A 25967-nucleotide genomic window follows, 5' to 3' on the forward strand; every position below is an offset into this window, starting at 1 on the left:
AGGAGAGTGAATAAGTAAAGAGGGGAAGTGATATAGCAGCTGCCTCTTGGTATTGTTTTCAATTCTGTTGGTTTTGTGGAGGAAATTATAAAAAACAGAGGAGAGAAGAGAGACAATACGTATCTGGAGGAAATATAATTATTGTATTCTAATTCAAATTGTTCTCAGCAACGATACAATAAATAGCAAAAGATAAACTAATTAGATAACAAGATATTAGCAAAACAGAATATTAAAACTAACTTGCTCCTTAAAGATAGGAACCACTTATTGATTAGGTTAATCCATTAAAACTGACTTACTCCTAAAATATAGGAAATCAACTTATTTACTAAATCCTATTTAGAAACTGAAAAATAAAATATTATGCAGTTACAAAAGTATATCTTCAACACTCTTCCTTACTTTTGGAACTGCAAACTCTAATTCTTTGCCTTAAGAGTTCAAGTTTGTTGATAGGTAGTGACTTTGTAAACATTAAAACTGGAGTTCATCTTTAGACTTGCAGCAAATTAAGTTTACTTCTCCACTTTGTTGCATCTTTATCAAATAATAGACCTTGATATTGAAATGTTTAGTCTTCCCATGACACACTGGATTGTTTGCAATAGCAATGACTACTTGATTGTCAACAAAAATTCCAGTTTTGTTCTTTTGAGCAAATAGAATGTTTGGCCTTGTTGTAGTGAGATACATTAGACATCCCATTAAACTCCTATAATATCTTTCATCAATGTTATCAACACCTTCTTTCTTGTTGAACTTCTTCTTTTGATTCATTGGTGTACTAACAGATTTGCATTCCTCCAGTTGAAACTTCTTCAAATTTTCTTTTGCATATTTCTTTTTTTTTTTTATGTTTAACATTCTTTCGAGATGACAATGACCAAGTCTCTTGTACCAGAGTTCTGTGGGTGTGACTTGAGTGAAATAGGTTGTATGCTCCTCTTCTGCTGGATCAAATGAGAAGCTTTTACCTTTCATTTTAACCCTTAAAACTTCTCAGCCATCAATGTTGATGTTCAAAGGACACTTTAAATCCCTTTTTAATCAACTGACCTACACTTAGCAAGTTTTGGTCAATGTTAGGTACATAAAGAACATCTGATATTAATTTGATACCTAAACACGTTGAAATTGCAATAGTTCTTTTTCCTTTTATTGGAATATAGCCACTATTTCCAATTCTGACCTTTGAGACATTAGTTGACTTCAAATCCTTGAATAAAGTCTTATCATATGTCATGTGGTTCGTACAACCACTATCAATCAACCAACTTTCACTTGATTCACTACTCAAGAAGCATGTGGCCACAAACAATTGGTTCTCTTTGTCTTGATTAGCAATCTGAGCTCCCTTATCATGGTGATTTTTGTTGGGGCAGATCACCGCTTCATGTCCTATCTGGTTGCACTTGTTACATTTTGCATTTGGTCTCCTCCAACATCTAAAAGGTGCATGACCATTTTTGCCACAATGCTGACAAGGTGGATAATTTTTCTTTTTATCCTTACCTTTGTTTTGGTTGTTTTCACTATTTTCGTTGCTTGCTGGTTGATTCTTCTTGAAAAAATCCTTTTTGCTTTCACCAACTTCATGATGTTTGGGGGGCAAAACACCTTCGACAACACGATTTTGCCTCATCAACCTTTGCTGCTCTTGAGCTTGCAGGGCATGTAGCACTTCTGCCAATGTGATTTTCGACAAATCCTTTGTTTTCTCCAATGAAGCTATAGATGCTTCATACCTCTCCGGCACCGTTACCAAAATTTTCTCTACAATTCTCGAATCAGCAAAATCACTTCCCAACAACTTTATCTTGTTGGCAATACCCAACAATTTGTTTGAGTATTCTTTGATTGTATCTGACTCTTCCATCCTTTGAAGCTCAAATTCCCTTCTTAAATTAAGCACTTGCATGCTTTGTATTCTATCATCTCCAACGTATTCCTCTTTCAGATAATCCCAAATTGTTTTGGGTGATTTAAGAGTCATGATTCTGATGAATATCATTTGTGAAACGCCAGTGAACAAACATGACATCGCCTTTGTCTTCTTCATCTTTCTTTCCTTGTGATTTTTAATTTGGGCCATGGTGTGATTTTCAGACAGCGGATATATTTCATAATCCTCTTCCACAGCATCCCACAAATCTAAAGACTCCATGTAGGATTGCATTTTCACTTCCCAAATATCATAATTCTCTCCATCAAAGATTGGAAGAGTTATGTGGAAAAAACTTGCTTCACCTTCCATGGTATAGGTCCCGTAAGAATAAGGCTCTGATACCAATTGTTGGTTTTGTGGAGAAAATTATAAAAAAACAGAGGAGAGAAGAGAGACAATACGTATGTGGAGGAAATAGAATTATTATATTTTAATTCAAATTGTTCTCAGCAGCGATACAATAAATAATAAAAGATAAACTAATTAGATAACAAGATATTAGTAAAACAGAATATCAAAACTAACTTGCTCCTTAAAAATAGAAACCACTTATTGACTAAGTTCATCCATTAAAACTGACTTACTTTTAAAATATAGAAAATCAACTTATTTACTAAATCCTATTTAAAAAATAAAATATTATGCTTCAATAAATTCAAAGTTGATTTTAGACTAAATATAAATGGACAAACGTACTTTAGAGAGAAATCAAACATATCAACCGAGTTTATTGGACAAGCTAGCGCCAGTAAGAAGAGGTTAAACAGTAATTAGGAAGGAATTTATCTATGCCTTAAGACCGTGATGGCTTAGTTAATAGAGGATCTTTATTAAATAACAGCAGTGTTGTTCTTTTGTTGTCTAATGATGTTTTCCCCTGCATGTAATGTTGGTGACTTGGTGGCGGTGATGTAACCGATAATTAATTTTCTCCAGGAGACTACACAAAACACCATAAAAATGAAAGATATTTGGCTGTCTGGTCGTAAAATATATATATAAAAAAAGGCACAAGTGTGAGAAAGCAACCTATTGTGTTTGTGGACAGCTATTTTCTGTGCTGTATAGTCTAAAACCAAACCTGCAATATATTAATTTTTGTGGTGTATCTTTGATGGCAGGAACTATATATGATCCTCTTGTGAAATTACTGTACAAGTTAGCTTCACTTGTTGTATTAGGAGGTGGAGTGCCGGATATATATATCCACTGTCACCTCTTGAGCACCTCATCACAGATTGCTGAAAGTGACACAATTAATTAATATTTGCAACTTACACACTCTCTTTCTACATACGGAGTACTTCTGTAGTAATTTGCTGCTTAATTTAATTTATCCACCCCTCGTTTTGTTGCCAACATGCACGGTGGAACCAACACATGGCTGGGATTTTAAGGCACATTGAACCACCAATCCATTACCATGTCTTTCGTGATAACGATAGAGTTTATGGATATATAATAGCATGCAACTTGTCATATATTTTACGTTGCAAGTGTAAATAGTGACATTAATATATCTCATGCGTTTGGTCAACTTGGTCATAAAATTATTTGATAAGAAATCCACGATTGACGATATATAGTTTTCTTAATTTAATATTACTCACTCTCTTCAGTAGTCTATAAAGTGATAAAATTATTCAAATAATTTGTATTAGAAATTATGTTAAATAACTTTTTAAGTATTTAAAAAGTCCTTCAAATTAGTGTCTAATTAATATTAGTGAAATATATCAACTTAAGAACTATTTATGACACTAAAGATGAAATTCTTGGTTTATTCTTTCTTTCTTTTTCCTTGATATATTTTTTATTTTGTGATAGTTTTGAATATCATTCTTGAAAGCAAAGCTCTGTATCTTAATATTTTTTTCTATCAATTGGAGGTTTAGTGTGGGTAGATAATATGAATGAGATCATAGATTTTAGCTTTACTACGATTATTGTATACCAAAATATTTTCAGTGTGGGAAGTAGGAAGGAAAATAAAATAGATTAGTAGCCAAAGATTATCTTAGTTGAGATGTCTTAGTCAGTTAATCAAGCATAAAATAAATAAAGTGTCACTGGAGGATAACTTTTTCACCCGAGACAGAGTTACTTACCAAATTCATTAGTGACAAATGATCATTCAATAGATACTTATCTTGATTTATAACTTCATTATTATATATAATCAATATTAGTATATGTGATAAGGGCCGGGAAGAAAACACATAATACATACTTATCTTGATTGATCACTCCATTTAATCAATATATGATAAGGGCAGGGAAGGAAACACATATGCTAGGCTAGTAGGCTGCACACAGATCGAGGATGCTCTCTTGTATATGTAAATATTGAATTATAAGCCAACGGATTATAATTCACTTGGTCTATCATTAATGTTTGTTTGTGATAATTGCATAATTTATATTTAAATTTAACTAGTATTTTAACTTATGTTGTATATTGGATCGATAAATGTATATTTGTATATAATTAAATATATAATAAATAAATATCTTTCAATATATAAATTATATTTTTGTTTATAACAAAAAATTTTACTGTAAATTATAATATAATATTATTTTTATCTATTAAAATATCTTGCCACTCTTTAATTACATTTTCTTTATTCTATTGAAATCACTCTCCTCTTCTTGCCTGGAAAGCTTATCACAGACCAAGACGTTGAAATCGGCAGAAAAAATCGTTGAAATCACGTGTCAATGAAAGCATTGGTCCATATCAACAAAACTGTCGGTAACAAAACCCTAAAAAGAAAAAATGGAGGTAAATAGCTCACATTTGAATGCTTTTAACAATCGAATTTGACAACAAAAAGAAATCGTACTTCTAGAATTTAAAGCTCTTAATTTTGGATAAGAATAATTTTAAATTCTCCATTAATAATATCTTTGTTGCTACTAATTTTCTCATTTAATTTCTCTTGTAAGGTAACTACTAATATTTATTATGCTTTACTATCTTTATGACGTTAAATAAATGTATTTTTTATTTAATATTTTTATAGAGTAATAGAAAAATTTATAGAAGAATCGAAAATAAGATATATTATTACTAATTTGGATAAGATGATTAAAAGAAAGAAAAAATCCGTTCTCCCCATTCTTCTTGGTTCGCTTGTTAAAAAAAATGATAATTAATAAGTCCACAAGTTGGAAAAGCCAGAATCCTATTCATTTTGTCATTTACTCATTGTGTTCACGCGATTGTCTTTATCACGTAATATATTCAACTACATTGTGCCTTATCAAATCAAATCAAATTGAAAACAAAGTAACTCTGATATATTCCATTTCTTCCTCCAACTTATACAGCGTATGTATATGCGTTCCATTACTTCTGTACACTATTGCTAGCTAGCATTTATCTTTATTGTTATCTATCCTATCTTATTGAATTAATATTATTATCATTATATAATTATATTTAGTTTGTATATATTGATGTACAAAACACGCACGTAAGAGTTAAGATTATATCCTCGGACGTGTAAGGCTTCAATGCATTGTAATCAACGTGTTGGATTGGAAGAAGGACACGTGTCCGGTTACTGAGGACTGACAAAAACGAACGGTGGTGAAAAATGGCAACGATGTATCAACTTGTGATTTATGAAGCGCCTTATAAAAACAACACGTGTAATACAAATTTGACTGGATGCCACGTCACTGGGCCCCACATACCGGGATATATCATGTGATCCAAATCAAGCTGACTCAGTTATGACAAGAAATCAGCCAAAGTGGGCCACCACATATGAAATCCTCTCTCATTTATTTTCATAAATAAATTTAAAATATAGGAAATTTGACTGGATTAATTTTATTATGATAATGTGTTTTGGTGTTAACTGTAGTAGTATTAATCTAGATCTAGATTCAGATAGTTTCACATCTTATACCTTTTTATAAAAAAATTATTTAACTTTCTACACCTAATTTTTTAAATTATTTCATGCCTGAAGAAAAATAATAATACAAATTTTTAAAGTAAAATACTTAATAAAGAAAACCAAATTTACTAAATTTTGAAACAAAAATTTAATTTTAAAAAATACACAGTCCCAATTAGAAAGACAAAAATATTAAAATAAACCTATTTATATTTTTGAAATAATAATTAGTATGTTATCATTGGTAAGAGTCAATTTGAATCTATATTGATGTACCTACTACTCACAACAAATCCAAAGTCGATCAGCAACCAATTAATCACACTCTTTCCATGGAATGATGGGAGTGTGTTGTCCTCTTTTAGATTGCTTTTTAACTTGGTGGTAAATATAGTAGTTATTTTATGTTAAAGGGAGGGTTAAAGATGGATAAACATGATGTTAGTACCAAAGATGGAAAACTAGAAAATGATCAAATGAAAAAGCAAGATTTTCAGGGAAGGACTTGGTATCTCCCAATTCTCAGGCAAGGACACTCCGGCCACTTATAAATAGCAAAGCAACCTTTCCACAACCATGCCAACCCACCTCAAAATTCTTCTCCTTTTGTGCTTCCAACTCTTTTCTTTGTTATATTATTCTCTTTCACTTTCTGCCAACCCTTGGAGTCAACATGACTATCCTCATTGAGCAATCTGATCACTTTGGTAAATTTTTTTGTTTGTTTGTTTGTAATCTTTATTTTTTTTAAGCAAAATATATTATTATTACTATTGTTAATATTCTCTGAGAATTATAGAAAAAATTCTATATTTTAGTGTAATATTGGCAATATAGGTTTGGTAGTTTTTCCTGACTTTACAAGGGGCATGTCTTCATTTAAGCTAAACTTTTTTCTCATAAGAAAAGTGTAATCTTTGTAATTATCAGTTAATGACCGAAAAAAAAGAAAGTGAAAAGAGGTTTCGTTCCTTTAATTTATAGTTTAAGAAAGAATGGCTTTATCTGTGTATTTTTCCATGAATTTTGTACCGTTGTGTTGTGATAGTAATTGGTGCAAAATCTGTCTTTTTTCGGCCTGAAGCACACGTACTTTTGATTTGGAAGTGCAAAAATGTCCTCCAAATTGTGTGCTTTTTCAGTTAATAGGTTTTTAAAAATTGCAGGGGCTGAAGTAGAGGCAAAGACTGAACCAATAAATGAGAGAGAACTGGTGTTGGATGGTGGATTTCTGATAACACAGACCAACTCATTTGGGCACATGTTTAGGTTTCAATCTCCATAACCTATTTTCTCACCCATTAATATTCTCGTCCAATTTTATTTGTTACCTATATATATATATATATATATATATATATATATATATATATATATATATATATAAGGACAAAGCGACTCGCCAGTTTTAACTTTTTCAATAATTTTGTCAACGTTAATTTTTTTATAATCATTATTTACGAAATATCACTCATTTTATGGACTTATTAGCAATCTTTATTGAAGAACTGACTAAGTTAATTTGGGTGTTATTGACTTATTACCGTGATAAATGATGACGAATGGAATATCTTGTCTTGGTATAATGCGCCATGTGTTTTAGGCTTTTAGCTAAACCGAAGAAAAATATATATTTAGTATTAAAGTAGAAAAAGTGAAAACAAAAATATTGAGTACTCCTTCAAATTCTAGACTTGAATTTCTCGTACTTCCTTTCCCTTTCGTTTTCTTAGAGATTTTAAGCCTTTTTGTGTTATTTTTACTTTTGGGATGGAAAAAGTTTTTCATCTCACAATTGGTCATAGGAATTCATCCTAATCAGTTATCACAAACTGATTATTTTTCTTTTTTTCTTTTTGGTCAAATAAAAGGATTGCTGCCCATTTTCCTTATGGGCTTGAAATATCGTTGACCTTTGGGCTAGGCCCATCAAGCCCTTCAACAACTCTACCCCTTTTGAAAAAAAGTAAGTAATTTATATTTATATTTATATAAATAACGAAAAAGAAAGGAATTATGAAGTATTGCCATTCAATTTTAGACTTCACTATTTAACAAAAAAAAAATAGAATTCATTTATGCCACCCCAAAACTAATAGCAATATACCGTGACTCGTTTTTATGATGAATTTTAAGATACCTTACATCATTTTTTGAAATTTTCTAACTTTAAAATATTTACAATTTTTTTTAAAAAAAATGTAATTTTCTTCAAAACTGAGGCAAAATAAACCACAGTATATTACTTTTAAAAAAACATGTTAGGGAATATCTCAAATTCATACTGGTAAACTATTTTTACGGATGAAATAATCACATTTGGTTTGTTAACAACCTTTTTCCATTATTATAAATGCAAGTAAACGATTAGAGCTATTAGTCTTTTCTCAGAATTTTTGGTAAAAAAAAAAATGAACAAGATACTACTTGTAATTTCACTTGCGATTAACTTGGGATCACTAAAAATTCTCAAAATGAAAACTGGTTAGATGTGTGCATATGTGAAAATGCTGCTAGAATTATCTTATGAGTGATAATCTACTGTAAAACAGGGCTTATAATGATGCTGAAAGTGAGAGGCATGAAGGAGTGGAGAACTTCTACAGAAAAAATCACACTTACCAATCAATTGATTTCGTAAGCATCTACCACAAAAATTGCATTTACCATGCCCTCCCCTCAAATCTCAAATCTCAAATCTCAAATTTCAACTCATGTTTGCCACAATTTTGACTAGTAATTTTAAAATTGAAAAGGGGTGAAGCATGGTATTAAATTGAACATACATACCTATACAGGTGAAGAAAATGAGAGAGGAGTACGCAAAATTGAACAGGGTAGAGATGAGCATATGGGAATGTTGTGAACTCCTTAATGAAGTGGTGGATGAGAGTGACCCTGACTTGGATGAACCTCAGATTGAACACTTGCTCCAGACAGCCGAAGCTATAAGGAGGGACTACCCTGATGAAGATTGGTTGCACCTAACTGGCCTTATCCATGGTACTTTCTACATTCTAATGACCCTTTTACATGCATTGCTCCTTATACTTGAAAAAGTTTGAAGATCCTTTTGCTATGAAATAGTTTTTGTGTTTTTGGTTTTAATATGGACTATTGGAAATGAAAGATAGGAAATTGCAAGAAAACTTCCACTTATACCACAAGCATTTACCAATTTGCTTCAATGCAGATCTTGGCAAGGTGCTGAATTTGCCTAGTTTTGGAGGACTTCCTCAATGGGCTGTAGTAGGTATGTGTGATATTTATATAGCATTGACACCTATGGTTAAAAGGTCATATCTTACATGCCTTCTTCGCAATTTCTAGTTAAAGCATGAACTAATCTTTAATATTTAATATGTTCATACAGGGGACATATTCCCTGTTGGTTGCAGATTTGATGAGTCCATTGTTCACCACAAGGTAAATCTGTCAATTCATTTTCTTTTTTGGGTGGAAAACAAAAAAAAATATTAAAATTAAACACCTGACATGTGTTGCATTCCCACTTCAGTATTTTAAGGAAAATCCAGACTACAACAATCCAGCATACAACACTAAATATGGGATTTACTCAGAGAGATGTGGACTTAACAATGTGATGATGTCATGGGGACACGATGACTACATGTATCTAGTAAGCCCTTGGAAAATCCTAGTAATTTTTTTTATTTATTTACGTAGAATTATTTAATGCTATTATTTCATAAATTGTGGAGGAAATTCTCAAAACTTTGGGTGCTGTCTTAGGTGGCAAAGGAGAATGATACTACACTGCCCTCTGCGGCTTTGTTCATTATAAGATACCATTCATTCTATGGTAAGTACAACTTAGAAGCAAAAGCTCCCTTGTCCAACATATAATTAATTATAAGTTCATAACTTATCAAATTGATCCATTTGCAATCTTATTCGTTCCATTCATTTGTTTTGCAGCATTACATAAGGAAGGAGCCTATAAGCACTTGATGAATGATGAGGATTTTGAGAATCTGAAATGGCTCCATATTTTCAAGTAACACTACATCTTTTTATTAATTAAATATATTGGTGAATGGTGATTGGATATTAATTAAGTGTGCAAAGATTTATCAATTTTTTCTCTAACTTTCTTCTGCATATATACCTGCAGCAAATATGACCTTTACAGCAAGAGCAAAATTCGAATTGATGTTGAAAGGGTCAGACCGTACTATCTGTCCCTCATTGAAAAGGTCAGCACCGTTTGGAAACTTTAGTATCCTTTTCTTTCAATTTTTTTTTTTTAAATCATCGAATTTGTAATTTGTACTAAAGTGCATTTATTTGCTGCAGTACTTCCCTGCAAAGCTGAAGTGGTGAAGAGTTAATTGGAGCCATGAAGTGCCAATAATTTACCATGATAGCCAACTAGTTTCGTATGGAGTAGAGGGAATAATAAGCTATAAAGCTGTAGTTGCATTAATTAATTTATATGCTTTGGTGGTTTAAGATATTCTTGTAAGTTGTATGAAATAATATTTGTAGCTAAAGTCCTGCAACCAGAGGAAATGTTTTTCCTTTTTTGTTTTTTCTTTCCCTTATCTAAGGAATTCTCACATAATGTGAAACTATACGGTCTCTTGATTCTTTAACTGAGGGTGACAATTAAGTAAATCGTTTCTTAAAGGGACAATTTCAAGATTAGACTCAACATTATTAATAAGATTTTTCTAAAGAATTTTTCTACCCTAGATGACAAGGGTCGTCATGTCCCCACTATTATTACAATTACAATTTAAATTGAAGAATGTAAATAAGTACAAAAAAAACACTTTATGAATATTGTACGAATATATAATAAAGAATAATATAATTTTAATTTCTATTTTCGAAAAAACAATGATTCAAATTAAAATAAGCCAAAGTCTTGATACAAAACATACTACACGTGCAATGTGACTTCTTTTATCATTTTGGGTAAATTTTTTTCAAAATTATCAAATGTGGACAATTTTGGAATTAAATCTTTATACTACTTTAATTTACAAAATCGTAACTATTTTTATGACTTATCTCTAAATGAAAATTAATTCCAAAATATTCTTATAAAGAAAATCCGTTAGTAGATCAAAAAAAGATCCGCCCATGAATATAACCAAGCATTCTTATTAAAGTTGCTTATATTAGTTGAAGTGTTTTTGATATAGATTGTAAGTATAGTATTTCTCATAAAAAAATCAAATCAATTTATTTTAAGGAAAAAAAGGTTATATATGTACTAATCATTTAAACTAATTTTATATTATCATTTAATTATAAATTATTATGTATAATAAATTAATTAATTTTTTATAATAACTACATTAAAAATCATAATAAATTGTGATTAAATAACAGTGTAAAACTATTTTTTTCATGTATGATCATTAAAATCTTGTTTTAAAAAAAGGTATATGTAAAAAAAATTAATGAAACTTAAAATTTATAAAAACAACTAAAATAACAGCATTCTTTATATAATAGTAAAAGAGTAAGCGTTATATATTAACAACTTAAAAAGTTTTACACAATCATTTAATCACAATTTATTATACATCATAAGTTTTTTTACTTTTAAAATATAAATCAATTTATTTTAATAACATTTTAATGTAAGTATAGTATTTCTCAAAAAAAAATCAAATCAATTTATTTTAATAGTTTAAACTAATTCTATATTATCATTTAATTATAAATCATTATGTATATATAATAAATTAGTTGATTTTTTTATAATAACTATATTAAAAATCATATCTTTGATAAATTGTGATTGATAGTGTGAAATTATTTTTTCATGTATGACCATTAAACTCTTGTTTTAAAGAGGTACATGTAAAAAAAAAGTTAATAAAACTTAAAATTTATAAAAACAACTAAGATAACAACATTTTTTATATAATAGTAAGAGAAAAAGGGTTATATATTAACAGCGTAAAAGTTTTTACTCAATCTTTAATTACAATTTATTATATATAATAAGTTTTTTTACTTTTAAAATAATTCAAACGATAATTTATAATTAAATGATAGTATAAAACTATTTTAGATATCCATATTTAACTCTAATGGTAATTTATAAGAAGATATATTTCCTACTAAACACATTTAATGTAATTCCTTCATCATTATCCATGTATTACTCCTTCCATCTCAAATATAAGGAGAGAAAAATGGATCCACACTAACTAAGAAAATTAATTAATCATATTTAGCCACACCAATCTCAATTAAAAAATAATTTATCAAGAATAAAAATGAATTATTGAAACTAAAATATCAATTAAAATAATAACATTAATAAGATAAAATTAATTAATTTTTTTATATTTAAGACAAAGAAGATAAGATAAAAAAAAAATGGGTTTTCTTATATTTAGAATAGGAGAGAATACATAATTTGATAGGAAAGAAAATGTATCAAATAAAATGTCAAATCATTGCTCGAGTAATTAATTTCTTTTTCTTTCCTGTTGCTCTTGTTGATTGACTTGACTAAGTCAGTTGACCTGTTCTTCAAATTAAAGCACATCAATAAATGTTGTGCACCTACTCTTGCGACTTGGCAACTAACACAAGACGAAGTCAATGCTCAATACTCTTTTGCTCTTATCACTAACGAAATTTTTGTGGCAAGATTTTCTCTCCAAAAAAAAATGAGACAAATGTGGAAAACAGTTATATATGCAAATATAAATTTGCTACGATTTTAAATATAATTAAATATTCTTTAAGGATTTGAGGACTTCTTTTTTGAAATGTTATATTAGTGAGATGATTGAACTCAAAATTTTTTTTATCATCCCAGCTATTATGTCTCTCTCTAATCACATGTGCTTCGTAAAAAAATATTTTTTTAGTTTTGTACAAAATTATTTTTTATGATTGATGCCAACCTTATATGAAATGCTAGAATTTAGTATTATGAAACCATTAAAAAAAATATATGCGATTTTGTTAGAAATTCAAAAGCCTTGTGCATTTTGATAATTCTGATAATTCATATGCTAAAATCTAAATATTAATGGTTAATATTTATTTCACTCTCATACAAAAAGACTATATATAGGGTGCATCAAGTTTTTGGTGAGTTGATATTCGTTGTGATTTTTTCTGCTTTTTTGTTCTAGTTTGTGACTAACATAAGCTTCCATATATGCGTGACTGCAGATAACATGGAAAGAGAAACACGACGGATTGTCATCTTAAACGTATGGGCATGGCTTGCCTTGGTTTCACTTTTCACTATTCATACCAATTCAGCACTAGAAAATAACAACCCCGGTATTTACCGCAACTACTAATCTGGTTCCCATTTGAAGGAACTTTTTTTAAAGTTATTGTTTTTGCTTCTTCATGACAAAAATATCAAAGATTATATTACTTATTACTTACTACTTACTAGACCAGTAATACTCTTGAGTGAATTTTCGTTGATTAAGCAGGATGCGTAAATGATTGTAAACTCCTGACATTATCTTTTATTTTAGTGGGAAAAAAAAGATCAGTGACACCCTAGATTAATTAACTTTACATTCTTTCTGATGTGAGTGAACATATATAATTATCAGGTTTCATAAGCATTGATTGTGGATCAGAAGCAGCTTATTCCCACACCGAAACTGGAATTTGGTTTGAGACAGACAATGATTATGTTGGAACAGGAAGCAATCATATGGTTTCATCGAATGTGAACTTAAACTATCGCGATTATGGGAGACAGTTGAACACACTGAGATGCTTCCCAAAAGGAGAGAGGAACTGCTACACCCTGAAACCACAGCATGGTAAAAATAACAGTAGCAAGTATCTCATAAGGGCTTTCTTTTCATATGGAAACTATGATGGCAAAAATGAAGCTCCTTCTTTTGACATGTACATTGGAGTCAATCTTGTGGACAAAGTTAATCTCACTGATTACGCCGACACTTACTGGTTCACGGAGATTATTCAGACTGTGTCAAGTGAAAGCATAGATGTGTGCCTTGTTAAAAGTGGCCCCACAATCCCTTGCATTGCTTCATTGGAATTGAGACCTTTGAACACTTCCATTTATCACACTCCCACCGCTGCTCCACAACCACTATTATATCTTCAGCTAAGGATTGACGTTGGCTCCTCTGCATTGCCTCCACCTTATGGAGACTAGTAATCACTCTTTAAACTTTCTTGGTTAGCTATATGCATTGCATGCCCTAGACCATTTCAACCCAAGAAAGCTTCTTTTTTTTTTTTTTTCAATTTCAGTTGTTTTTATGAAAAATAAGTTCTTTATAAAATAAAGTTAAATGTTTCAGACATCTCGTGGATACCATGGATCATGTCATGGTGACTTAAAAATATTTGGGACATCAACTCGAATTTTATAAGAAACTTTTTTTTTCTTCTAAAAAATAAGTTTTTTTTTAAATCTGGAAATTTGTAACTTATGATTATTGCTTAACAGTTTTTTTTTTTTCCTTTCAACTTTATTTTCTAATATAAAAGTTAACTTTTTTGTTGCATCTAACAAAATTAATTATTTTAAACTCACTTTTCAACAAATTTATCCAAACAAAAATTGATACCGATTATAATAGTTTTCCCTTAGTCGATTACTGAAATGACCTAATATTCACGGCCAAAAAGAAATTTTTACTTAAACCAGTAGAATTAGTTTTTTTTAGGGGGTAATTTAAAATTTAGGAGGATGGAATGATGCTTTAATTTAAGGCAAGAAATTTTTTTGAACTCAAGTATCTTGTTCTCCTCGATCAAGTATCAACTCCTTGAGGTTGCCAATATATGGTTAAGGGTCTTTTTAATTTGAATGAATTTTTCCTTAAATACTTAGAGGAGAAAAAAAGTAAGCAATTAGGAAAAATGAAATAAATTTTTCCATAAATTAAAAGTAACTTATGTATAAGCTAATATCCAAAAGTTTTCTTATATTAGCTTCTCCAAAACTAATTTTTTAAATTATACAAAATCTAATTTTAACTTAAAGAGAAACTTATCTCATTTTTTTCTTATTTTTTCTTCTATAACTGCTTATGGAGCAATTTGTCCAAATAAGTCTTAAGTTGACATTAGGGGTATCAGTTTTTGGACTAATTAAGTTTTTGACCCTCAAGTTTTTGATATTCTAATTTTGTTCCTCATATATTTTCTTGATAACTTTTAGTCCTTTGTTATTTTTCGTCAGTATTTTTATTCTTTGACATTAAATTGACATTTTTTTAAAAAAAATTGTTGATATATCAGATAGATGTCCATATTAACATTTTATATGGAGGTACCATATGTCACCACAAGAAAGTGTCACGGGTAGGCCTTGTAATGCCATGTTACTCAATGTTTTTTATGCCAATTTTAGTGATTCAAAATTTTGAAATTCAGTTTTTAGTTCTCATAAAGATTTTAAATTTTAGTTTCTATAAAATTTTCATTTTTTTATTTTAGTCCCTGAAAATTTTAAATTCTAAGTTTTAGTCCTTAATTTTGTTGTTAAATTATTTTAGCCATTTTTAGAACCTCTTCTTTTAGAATTAAAATTCTTGTTCACCAAAACTGAAAGCTGACTAGGTAAATTTTCCTTTCTTCCACTTTTCATTCAATAGAAATTTCAAACTTCAATTTGTTTTCTTGCTCGATCACCTTTTCTCCATTGTTTCAAAGTTAAAAATAACTCTCATAGAAAGGTTCAGTTTATTTACTATAAAATAGCCAATAAATTAAATAATCGTTTGGTTTCTTGTTCCAAAAAATTAAAGTTACTTTAGGTACAAAGATGACGTGTATGATCGGATATGGCGGTGTGACCTCGATGATACGAATGGTTGGTATCCCTTGGTTATGGAATCTCTTAACTTGGACAGTGGAAGAAGAAGCAGTGATATTTATAAGTTGCCCTCCCAAGTACTAAGAACTGCAGTCCAATCTCCAAACGTCTCGCACCCTTTACAATTTGACTATGACAATCTTTATGCGCCCCTGGACAAACCTTATGAGTACTACGTCTACTTTCACTTTCTTGAAATTCAGCAACTTCCCATTGGTAAAAAAAGAATCATTAATATCACCCTTAACTACCAAACCATTCTCACACAACCTTTGGTTCTTGAATACCTCAAGCCTGTCACCATTGCGCCTCAAAAAACAAGTTCTGGTTCTGTCTTGTTCAATGTTAGTGCCACGTCAGAATCGGATGCTCCACCTATCCTCAACGCCTTCGAGGTCTATAAGTTGATAACACAACTTGATTTGCCCACACAGGCTAGAGATGGTATCTATCAATACAACAATATGTTACATACGTACTTATAAGTTTGAAATCTTTGTAGGATGTGCTTATAATTACAATAGTAGAGAAGATATTATATAAGAGGAATATGTGAAACATTATAATCAAGATTTAGAATCAAGTGAAATTTTTAAAAAATTATATGACTTTTTAACATTAAATCTTAATAATAATTATATTGCTAAAAATTAATACTCTCTTTCTCATGTTAGATATACCATATGTGTCTTCTTGAATAATGTATGTGTTAAATATATTACTTACTTGCACCATGTTTTATTAGTTGGTGCTATTGTGGACATCAAAAGTGCGTACCAGATCTCTAGATTGAATTGGCAAGGAGACCCATGTGTTCCAAAGCAATATGCATGGGATGGTCTCATTTGCAGCTCCTACAACACCGTTCCAAGAATCACATCTTTGTGAGTACAAATTAATTATCCTTCTACTAAACTTCAATTTTAATTACTGCAAGTCAAACACCAACAAGGTTGCAATGCAAGGGACACATTGATGCCACTAGAGAGAAAAGAAAAATAGTATTTAATAAGATCACAGTGACACATATTGTATAATTAGTATATGTTTAGAAGAGTATTTCTGAAATTGATTTTGTAAAATTAATTTGGGTTAAAATTAATTTTCAAGTGATATCATTTATTGTTGAAATTTTTCTATTCTAAAAACAATTTAGTTATAAAATTTAGTATTAAACAAATGTCACTTAAATCATTTAAACTCAAACATAAACCAAACATGATATTCACACAAATGTGATCTTGAGGATGTAGAAACAATCACACACAATCAATTCTTGACTAGAAATCAACTATTCAATATGGAACCAAACATGTGAACATTTTAGCTGAAATCACGGTATTTAGCTGGTATTAATTTGAACCTGATTCTGGATGATTCAAGAATCCAAACACACACACTTAGTATTAGAAAACTAGTCTGATCACATATTATGGTAATCTTAAACAACGAGCTGCAGGAACCTGAGCTCAAGCAATCTGAAGGGGCAGATAAATATGTCATTCTCATACCTTACCGAACTAGAAATCCTGTAAGTACTGATTATTATCGCTCATTGATTCTCTGTTCAATTATTAACATATTGACTAATTAGGTTTGCAGCCCAACTCCTAATATAATTTCTGTAATCTTAACAACAACGAGTTTTATCCAAATGTTACTCTCTATATTCCAGGGATTTGTCACAAAACGAACTGGAAGGATCTTTACCAGAATTTCTGGCACAATTGCCAAAGTTAAAAATTCTGTAAGCTTGGAATCTTTCTAATAATGCCTTTCAACTTTACAATTTTGCCGCCGATGAAAAAAAAAAAAACTTTATAATTTTGCCTGCTACACACTCAGGCAATATATATATTTCACAATCTTTGCAGTAATGTGACAGGGAACAAGCTTTCGGGTCCAATTCCTAAGGCTCTCAAGGAAAAGGCAGATTTGCAATTAAGGTTTTCAATACAATATTTCATATTTTTTGGTCCATTAATTTGTTGTCCATTTTTTGCTTCGTTTGACTATTCCACTCTTTATAATGAATTGTGATTTAGTGACCAATGACCAAAGTTAAGCACAATGCATCATATGGAAATATGGTATATGTAGCAAAATAAAAATATGAAGAAAGAAAGAAAAGTTGAAAATATGAAATTTATGTTTGAGCAGCATCACTATCACAGTATCACTAAACTAGCAAAGACAAAATCTTACCCTGCTAGGACGACTTAGTTAGGTGGAGGTATCTTACTAAAGGGTACCCCATTGTTCCTCAAACAATCCCGGAATGTTGAAACCTGTTGCTTACATGTTTGTTGCAGAGTCATGTAAATTTCCATCCATGATTGTGGCAATATATTGAGAATGAGAAAATTAAAAAAAAGCTTACAGGATACATATAACTTATACTCCTTTGCCTTTCTCTCCAAGCTTTATGTAAACTACAGGTCTTTCTTAGTGACACAATGAGTGATGTACGACGTTAAGGTAGTAGTTTTTCTAAGGATGGAAATAATATTGACAAGATAGAAATGAATGTTGTTGGTTTAGTAGAAATGATAAAGATGAAAATAAGTTTAAAAATGGTAAGGTCTACCTATAGTACTTTTCCTCTATTTTTACTCATCTCTTGTATATTTTTTTTCAATCAAATAATTTTACTTATCACTTTATTTCTCACATATTTTTACTCTCTTTTTTATTTTTATCTATTTTATTTGTGGCCTTTATATTAAACACAGCCCAAGTGAGGACTGTATGATTGAAAAGACCCACGTACTTATTCCAAAATGTTCGGTCAACAACTCAAGATATGGACCATACGTTGACTAAGTCTACCATTTTAGTTTATTACCCTGCATGTCCTCTCTGATTGTTTTTTCTTTTCCTCTTTTTGGTAATTTTTTTCTTTTCACTTCGCTTTTGCTTTTGCTTTTGCTTATTTGTTCATTTAACTACTAACTCACACAGAAGTTTTTATGTTTAGTGTTGAGGGAAATCCATATCTTTGCACCTCTAGTACGTGCCGCAAGAGAAAGAAGGTAGTAATTCCGTTGGTAGTAACATTTGTGGGAGCCTTCATCATTCTTTCGATAGTATCACTTTCTTTTTTAAGAAGACGACGACTACAAGGTACGATATAACAACTCCTCTACTTGATTTGGAGGTACAAAAATTCCAAATTATAATTATTATTATGAGCATAACTTAATTTTCATACACAGTCATTTTTTCCCGTTAATTTATTATTATATCTCTTAGGATATATAAATAAGTAACAATCCTCACTTTATCATTTAACTCTTAAAAATAAGTTAAATTCAAATACAAATTCTAAAGTGAACTCTTAAAAATAAGTTAAATTCAAATACAAATTCTAAAGTGAAATGAATTTATATTGGGTCTGCCATATCACTTATTTTTCAGTTGTTATCAAACTATCCACACATATTTAGTCTTATGAACTTGATGCTTCAGTGTCCCATCTTTGAAGCAAGAGGATGTATTATAAATTCTACATTCACTAATAATAATATGATCCATGCAATCCTTATCGACCTAGTTTTTAACATTGAGTTAGATTTAAATTTAAATTCTAAAAAAATTACTAAGTATATTAATTTTAACTAATTATTGCAGTAACAATCTCACGGTGAACTAGCTTTGAAAGTTCAATTAGACCCCAAATCTAAATTCTAAAAAGTTATTCTATATATTAATTTTAAAGAACTTAAATTATTACAGAAATTAACAAAATCATGAGTTAATTTTTCACTTGAGTTAGACTCAAACTTGAATAAATTCATAGTAATTGTTGGATCACTCACAAATATATAGTCCTTGGCATGAGAAAATTGAAGATCTCACATTAATTAGTGATATTATTAAAATAGGGTGTATAAGTAACTCTCAACTCACAAGTTGACTCTCTGATTGAGTGATTAAGTCAGACTCAAAACCAAACATGAAACTTATATACAAGATTTGACATCTATAGGTGATGGATAAGAACACTTGTTAGAATTAGTCTTTGATACCATTTATGGGATGAGTTGATAAAGATTATCATTCACTTATATATATTGTCCTTGTGACAGGTTGATGTGGGATCTCCAACATTGATAAAAGATAAAAGTGTATTAACCAAATACACTCTGCTTTATTTCATCAGGTGTCATGGGTACGAAGAAGCTGAGTTGTTTCAACAAAATTGAGTATGTGAACTCAAATAAACAAGAATTCACCTACGCAGAGGTTCTAAGCATCACCAATAACTTTGAGAAGGTTGTGGGTAAAGGAGCATATGGAACTGTCTACTATGGTTTCAAAGGTGAAACACAAGTAGCAGTGAAGATTCTCTCTCCCTCAACTCAAGGTTTTCAGCAATTTCAGACAGAGGTATTATAGGTCACGACTGAATTTAACCCACAATATCTTTAAGTCCCTTAAGATGAAAGAATATTGACTCTATCTGATATGCAGGCAAAAATTCTCACTAGAGTACACCATACATGCTTGACTCCTCTAATTGGATATTGCAATGAAGCCACGGCGCTCATATATAAATACATGGCCTACGGAGACTTGGCAAACCATCTTTCAGGTTTCGAATTTGATATGATATGCGCCATAAAAGTTTAACTTAATACACTCAAAGTATGACTTAACATTGTATGCAAACTAGTAAGTTATCTTAAATATTTTTTCTCTATAATGTTAATTGATTTTACTTGTAATATCATGATTATTTTTTTCATATTTATCATTAATCTCGATTTTTAAATGGTTAATTAATTTAGAAAACTGATGACAATTTTACTTTGCAAAACTGAAACATATATTTTAAAAAAACTCGTGACTTTTGATTCTGGGATACCTTGTTTTAAGAAAAATAAAAAATATTTTATAGTAGTTGTCAAACTATATATACCTTTCATAACACATGTTTTTGCTTGTCAACATAACTGTATGGAAAACTAACTCCCAGTATCACTAAATTTTATTCCATGGCCATTCATGCAGATAAAAACCAAATTTTGCTAAGTTGGAAACAGAGACTTCAAATTGCTCTGGATTCAGCAACAGGTGAGGAACTTATTAATTGGGGTGGAAAGTTTTACCGGTCTTCCTGTTGACGCTACGCTAGCTACAAGGTTAACAACATTATTGTACATTTTATGTGCAGGGTTGGAGTATCTGCATAAATATTGTAAGCCTCCAATTGTGCACAGAGATGTCAAGACTAGCAACATTTTACTTGACGAAGATTTCCACGCTAAAGTTTCTGATTTTGGGTTGTCAAAGATCTTTTCAAATGAATGTGACACCCATGTACTAACAAAAATCGCAGGCACCCCGGGATACATGGACCCTGAGTAAGTTGTCAAAATTTTAAGTTTTAGCTTTATGCATGCACAACTAATTCAAAGACATTAATAAGAGTACAAAGTTGTTTGTTTATATTTTTTAAACATTATTAGATAAATTTAAGTAATTCTAATTTAAATTCCAAATCTTGATATACATTAGATCAAGTTAAAGATATATTTTTTAGAAAAATAAATTTTAATCTTAATCAATCCGAATTTGACTTTGATTTTTAAATTTTGACATACTATGTCAATAAAATATGTAGTATCCAATGAGTGGCTGAGTTGCCAATAGCCCAATACATATTAAGCTTAGTGAGATAAAATATGAGTTCAATTTTTCATAATACATTCTTCAAAGAGGATAGTTTTTTTAATTAATTATAATTACATCTTGAATTAAGGATTAATATTATAACTTTCTAAAACAAATAAAAACTTGTGAAAATACTTAAGTTTAATCGGAAAATCAAATACCCTAAATCCTATGATGGTTAAAATAAAATAAAATTGAACTTGATTTAAAAAGTTTTATCTCTTAAATTTATTTTTACTTATATTCGTTGTTAATAATAAAAACATATATTATTCTCTTTAAATTTATTTTTATTTATAGATCTAACTTAAATTTAAACGTACCCCGAACAACGCACAGAAAAAATAGTAAGTTTAATCATACAAATTATCATTATGAGGAATCAAAACAAAAGTGAATATTTTCTCATGATTAAAAGATAAACCCTTGCATGCATGCAATAATATAATATTATTCGATCTTTTAAGCTTTCTTTGGTATATATATGATAGAAATGTTGTTTGAAGTAGCTTCATTGTTTGTCATGCAGATATCAAATAACAAACAAGTTGACTGAAAAAAGTGACGTCTATAGTTTTGGAATTGTTCTATTAGAGATTATCACAGGGCACCCTGCTATCTTGAAAACCCACGAGAATACTCACATAGTTCAGTGGGTAAATTCCATGTTAGCTGATGAAGGAGAAATTGATAGTATTATGGATCCAAGGTTACAGGGAATATATGACTCTGAGACTGCATCGCAAGTTGTACATGTTGCAATGGCTTGTCTAGCTCCGAGTTCTATTAAGAGGCCAACAATGGATCAAGTGGTCAAAGAATTAAAACAATGTTTTCCCATGGAGAATATTGATGATAGTATATGTATATTCACTGAATTCTCTGTGGCATCAATTAGCGGAGAGAGTTCTCTAGCGAGGTAGTAACAAGGTTTTAAAAAGTTGACAACTGTAATTGCAACTATTTTTAGGTTTTTAAGATTTATATTAAAAATTACAATTTTTTAACGAATAAATTAAATTACAACTTGAAACTTTGATTCTTGGAAGTAACTTTTTAAGGTATTAATGTATTATTATTCTCTGATAAACATCAAATATTGAATAATATAACAACTTATCATATATACTTCTATCTAACTTTTATATTCCAGATTATTTAATCTTATCACAGTTTACTTAATTAAGAGTCTTTAATATTTTATTGATAAACAAAACTGTCCTAACTGGTAACAAGTCAGAAATTAAAATGCTGATGCAAAAACGTGTGACTGCAAAGTGGTGTTAACAAGAAGTCAAAGTTTTCAACACAAATTAATTTTTTGGTTATTATTTTCGGATTCATCAGAAAAAAAATTTAAAGACAATAAATAAATAAAATATAATTAATAATTATTTTTATTAATGATCAAACTGAAGGAGGCAAATTAATGAGAAGAACGTATTAGTACTAGTCAAGTCATATGCTCAATGTTAATGGTGTAATGTAGCCATATATATAGTGTAGGATTTTGAAAAAACGAGGAAGTGGAAATTAATTAACAACTACACCATAGTCTTGGTTCCCCACCACGTCCCCTTTTCCCCCAGCTTGCAACCGTTGAAAAATGGCACACACCGGTACAGTGTTTACTTTTTCTGCATGGAAACCTTCTCTATAAACATTTTTGTTTAAAATAACATATATTATGATAAAAGCCTATTGAGTGAAAACTTTTTCAAGATGGAATCTTAAGAAGTTTGTTTTCGGAGGAGAGGGGGTTGGGATTAAAATAATTTCAAGATGCACAAACTTTCTAAACTTAATTATATATTTTAATTTTTATTAATATAATTTGTATAGTTAATTCGCCTTGCTAAATATTACTCAGATTTAAAGAGAGTTTATAATTTTATTACTAGCATTTAGCAGACAAGAAACCATGATAAATAATGGCCTTGCAAAATCATGCCATTCTTGTTGAACCCAATGCCCGACAGTGTTTGGCTCTCTCAAATAAGTGTAGTAACTTATTGTCCCATGACATTTTGTTTTGATTTTATTTTACCACACTAAACATAATACGTTAATTAATTAAATCTGATATAATAAAATGTATGTAAATTTATTTGTATGAATTAATGGTGGTTTCCCTAAGCTCAAGTAGTATTGCTTTACTTGAAAGATACACGTAGTTGGTAAAAAACAAAAATTGTCCCATTAAATACTACACAATTTTACTGCAGAAAAGCTGAACTCAATTCTCAAAAGCAATTATGTGATTTAAACAATATATTTTGAAAATTAAAATGCTTAAAGATAAAATGGGACATCCGTGTGCAAAATTTTGTTTTGTCAGCAGCAATCTCATACAAGCTGGATTAGTATTTGAGATTATGATTCGATAAGTTAAAAGACACTCGTGATTTTTTATGCACGACTAACAAATTAAATGATAAAGTTTTTTGAATCTCTTCGATGAAAATTAAACCAGGAACGTACATGCGGCTACAGAGAGACTAAAATTCCGATCATGTGAATCTGTGGCAATAGTAATTGTTTATACAGCAGCACACATGCACTTTTAGGCAAGGGTTACTAAAATTGGGTAATAAAAACCGATAAATAGCGAGTGCTAATCTGCATTATTTCCCCATAAATTCACCAAACATCTTAATGAAGGAGTAGTCCTTTCCCATCCATGATCCATGCATGTCTCGTGCCTGAGGACTAGGGCAACCAGCATATATTAATTTAATGTATTTATTGCTGAACGTGTATTACCAGCTGGACTACTCTGGTGTAAGGCGTTGACCAAACTTATAACATTAAAAAAAAAACTTACAAATCTGTAAATGGTCACATGCATGCATGTCTTTGCTCATAAAATAATTTAAGTGGGCTACCCAGCTAAGAATTACTCATTCATACAAGTTTGCACACTCTGTTATTAATTTTCTTACTTCTTAATATAGAATAATGTTTAAAATATAATTTTGGTTTTTTTTCATTTCGATCTGTTTTATTTTAATTTAATCCTAGAAATTTAAAAAGTTTTATTTTTCTGGTGAGTGTTTGTTGGTGTTGTAGCTGTGATATGAATCCAATTTAACGGTAGAGTGAGCCAAACATTGTCCTATCTCTGTGGTGAAGGCAACCTAGTAAATGCTGATGGCAACTGGCGCCAACTCTATTTGTTCAGGATCCAAGTTCTGAGCTCTGATCCTATATAGTCCACCACTCTATATATTATTATGACTCATTAGTTAAAGATAATTTTAATTGAAAATTAAAAGTTATTAAATCAGTTTATTTAATTAAATTATTTTATAAAATTAATTGTTAAGCTGGCCGGTAAATATAAAATGATATGAAAATATGTATGTCTGTATGATTTAATTATTTTATATAAATTACATTTTATTTTTGTAGACAAAAACATTTTTCAAAGTATTTTTTGTTTTTAGTTAATTTTAATCGCTTATAAATTTTTATTCGAATTTATAATATTTTGTGAATTTAAAATTATAATAAATAGAATAAGCAGTGTAATAATTAGAATATTAAAGGTTTAAATGAACACAAAAATATAATAGCATCCAAAAATAAAGTTAATGAGAAACTTTATTTATTAAATATCCTTATTTTAATTAAATAAACTTATAAATTAGTTCCTCTAAAAAACTTATAAGTAGCTAATTATAAGTTAACTAAAGTGACTTATCAAATACTTTCATATAGTTCATCGTTGGTAAGAGTTTTTTTAATATAATATTAATATGAAATAATTTTCGTTAAAAGTGATAATTAATTTTTATTAGAAATTATGAAAATACGTGAGATAAATATATATTTTCATGATTTACTGTTATCACTTGTGCCCGCATTATTGATAGTTAGTTGATTAGAGTAGCAACGCACATGAATAACCTTTTTTCTTGTTTTATCAGCGAAAAGGATAGGATTATATATCTTATATGCAAGTTCTTTACATTTTTGTTCTCAAACCAAGTTAATCATGAAATATATATTAATATTAAATAGCTTTTATTAGAATTTAGGAATATATTACTAAATTAAAAAATATATATTTATGTGATTGTAATAACGTGAGAAATTTATTAAAAATATGGCTTTTCTAGTCTGTATTATTATTGTTACTATAGTAGCTAGTGTCTAGTTGAGTTGTGTATGATTTGATTTATATATAGAGCCTCTCTTTTTTCGAGTAAATGTAATTTTGAATGTGTGTATAGAAGAAAAAAAAGAAAAAGCTAAGATGGACAGGGTCACAAGGACTTGATTGAGCTGAAAAAACATGAAGGGTGCTTGTTAAAAATTATGATACGGGATAAAATAAATATTTTTTCATGTTTAATTTTAAAAATATATAATAAAAATAATTTATCTCAATTAAAAGATTTTAAATTTAAATTAAAATATTTTAAATTTAAATTTAAATATTATTTAACTATAAAATCTTTAAAAAATATTAAGCAAAAAATTAAACATTTTAAAGATTTAATTTATGTCATTTATAAAAAAAAATTAATCTATGTCAAGATTATCATTGCTACCACCAACACCAACATGATTATTTTTATCACCAATGTGTCATGCTGGGAGGACA

At 29.6% G+C, this 25967-nt stretch overlaps 2 protein-coding genes across 2 annotated transcripts; both read left to right on the forward strand.

Annotated features, from left to right (window-relative positions):
* Positions 1-6096: 6096 nt before the first annotated feature.
* LOC114422354 (inositol oxygenase 1-like) lies at positions 6097-10475 on the forward strand. The gene is made up of 11 exons (XM_028388670.1): positions 6097-6566; positions 7026-7128; positions 8412-8496; positions 8658-8862; positions 9053-9112; positions 9233-9285; positions 9377-9499; positions 9613-9682; positions 9799-9877; positions 9995-10076; positions 10177-10475. The coding sequence occupies exons 1-11, from the start codon at positions 6533-6535 to the stop codon at positions 10201-10203; spliced, it is 921 nt and encodes a 306-aa protein (XP_028244471.1). The 5' UTR covers positions 6097-6532; the 3' UTR covers positions 10204-10475.
* A 2474-nt stretch (positions 10476-12949) lies between these two features.
* Positions 12950-22433, forward strand: LOC114422343 (probable LRR receptor-like serine/threonine-protein kinase At1g05700). The gene is made up of 13 exons (XM_028388657.1): positions 12950-13146; positions 13434-14010; positions 15615-16126; positions 16428-16566; positions 17142-17213; positions 17358-17429; positions 17557-17628; positions 18660-18805; positions 19845-20071; positions 20156-20276; positions 20696-20758; positions 20859-21048; positions 21888-22433. The coding sequence occupies exons 1-13, from the start codon at positions 13038-13040 to the stop codon at positions 22279-22281; spliced, it is 2694 nt and encodes an 897-aa protein (XP_028244458.1). The 5' UTR covers positions 12950-13037; the 3' UTR covers positions 22282-22433.
* The last annotated feature ends 3534 nt before the right edge of the window (positions 22434-25967 follow it).

This window comes from Glycine soja, chromosome 8 (genome assembly GCF_004193775.1).
Source record: "Glycine soja cultivar W05 chromosome 8, ASM419377v2, whole genome shotgun sequence".
Classification (NCBI taxonomy): Eukaryota; Viridiplantae; Streptophyta; class Magnoliopsida; order Fabales; family Fabaceae; genus Glycine; species Glycine soja.

Bases quoted from the DNA above. Each gene is read 5' to 3' on its own strand.
- LOC114422354 (XM_028388670.1), top strand. From the start codon at position 6,533: ATGACTATCCTCATTGAGCAATCTGATCACTTTG. The intron at 6,567-7,025 runs GTAAATTTTTTT...TAAAAATTGCAG, and splicing joins TGAGCAATCTGATCACTTTG to GGGCTGAAGTAGAGGCAAAG. The intron at 9,683-9,798 runs GTAAGTACAACT...TTTGTTTTGCAG, and splicing joins AAGATACCATTCATTCTATG to CATTACATAAGGAAGGAGCC.
- LOC114422343 (XM_028388657.1), top strand. From the start codon at position 13,038: ATGGAAAGAGAAACACGACGGATTGTCATCTTAAACGTATGGGCATGG. The intron at 16,127-16,427 runs GTATCTATCAAT...ATGTTTTATTAG, and splicing joins GCCCACACAGGCTAGAGATG to TTGGTGCTATTGTGGACATC. The intron at 16,567-17,141 runs GTGAGTACAAAT...AACGAGCTGCAG, and splicing joins GTTCCAAGAATCACATCTTT to GAACCTGAGCTCAAGCAATC.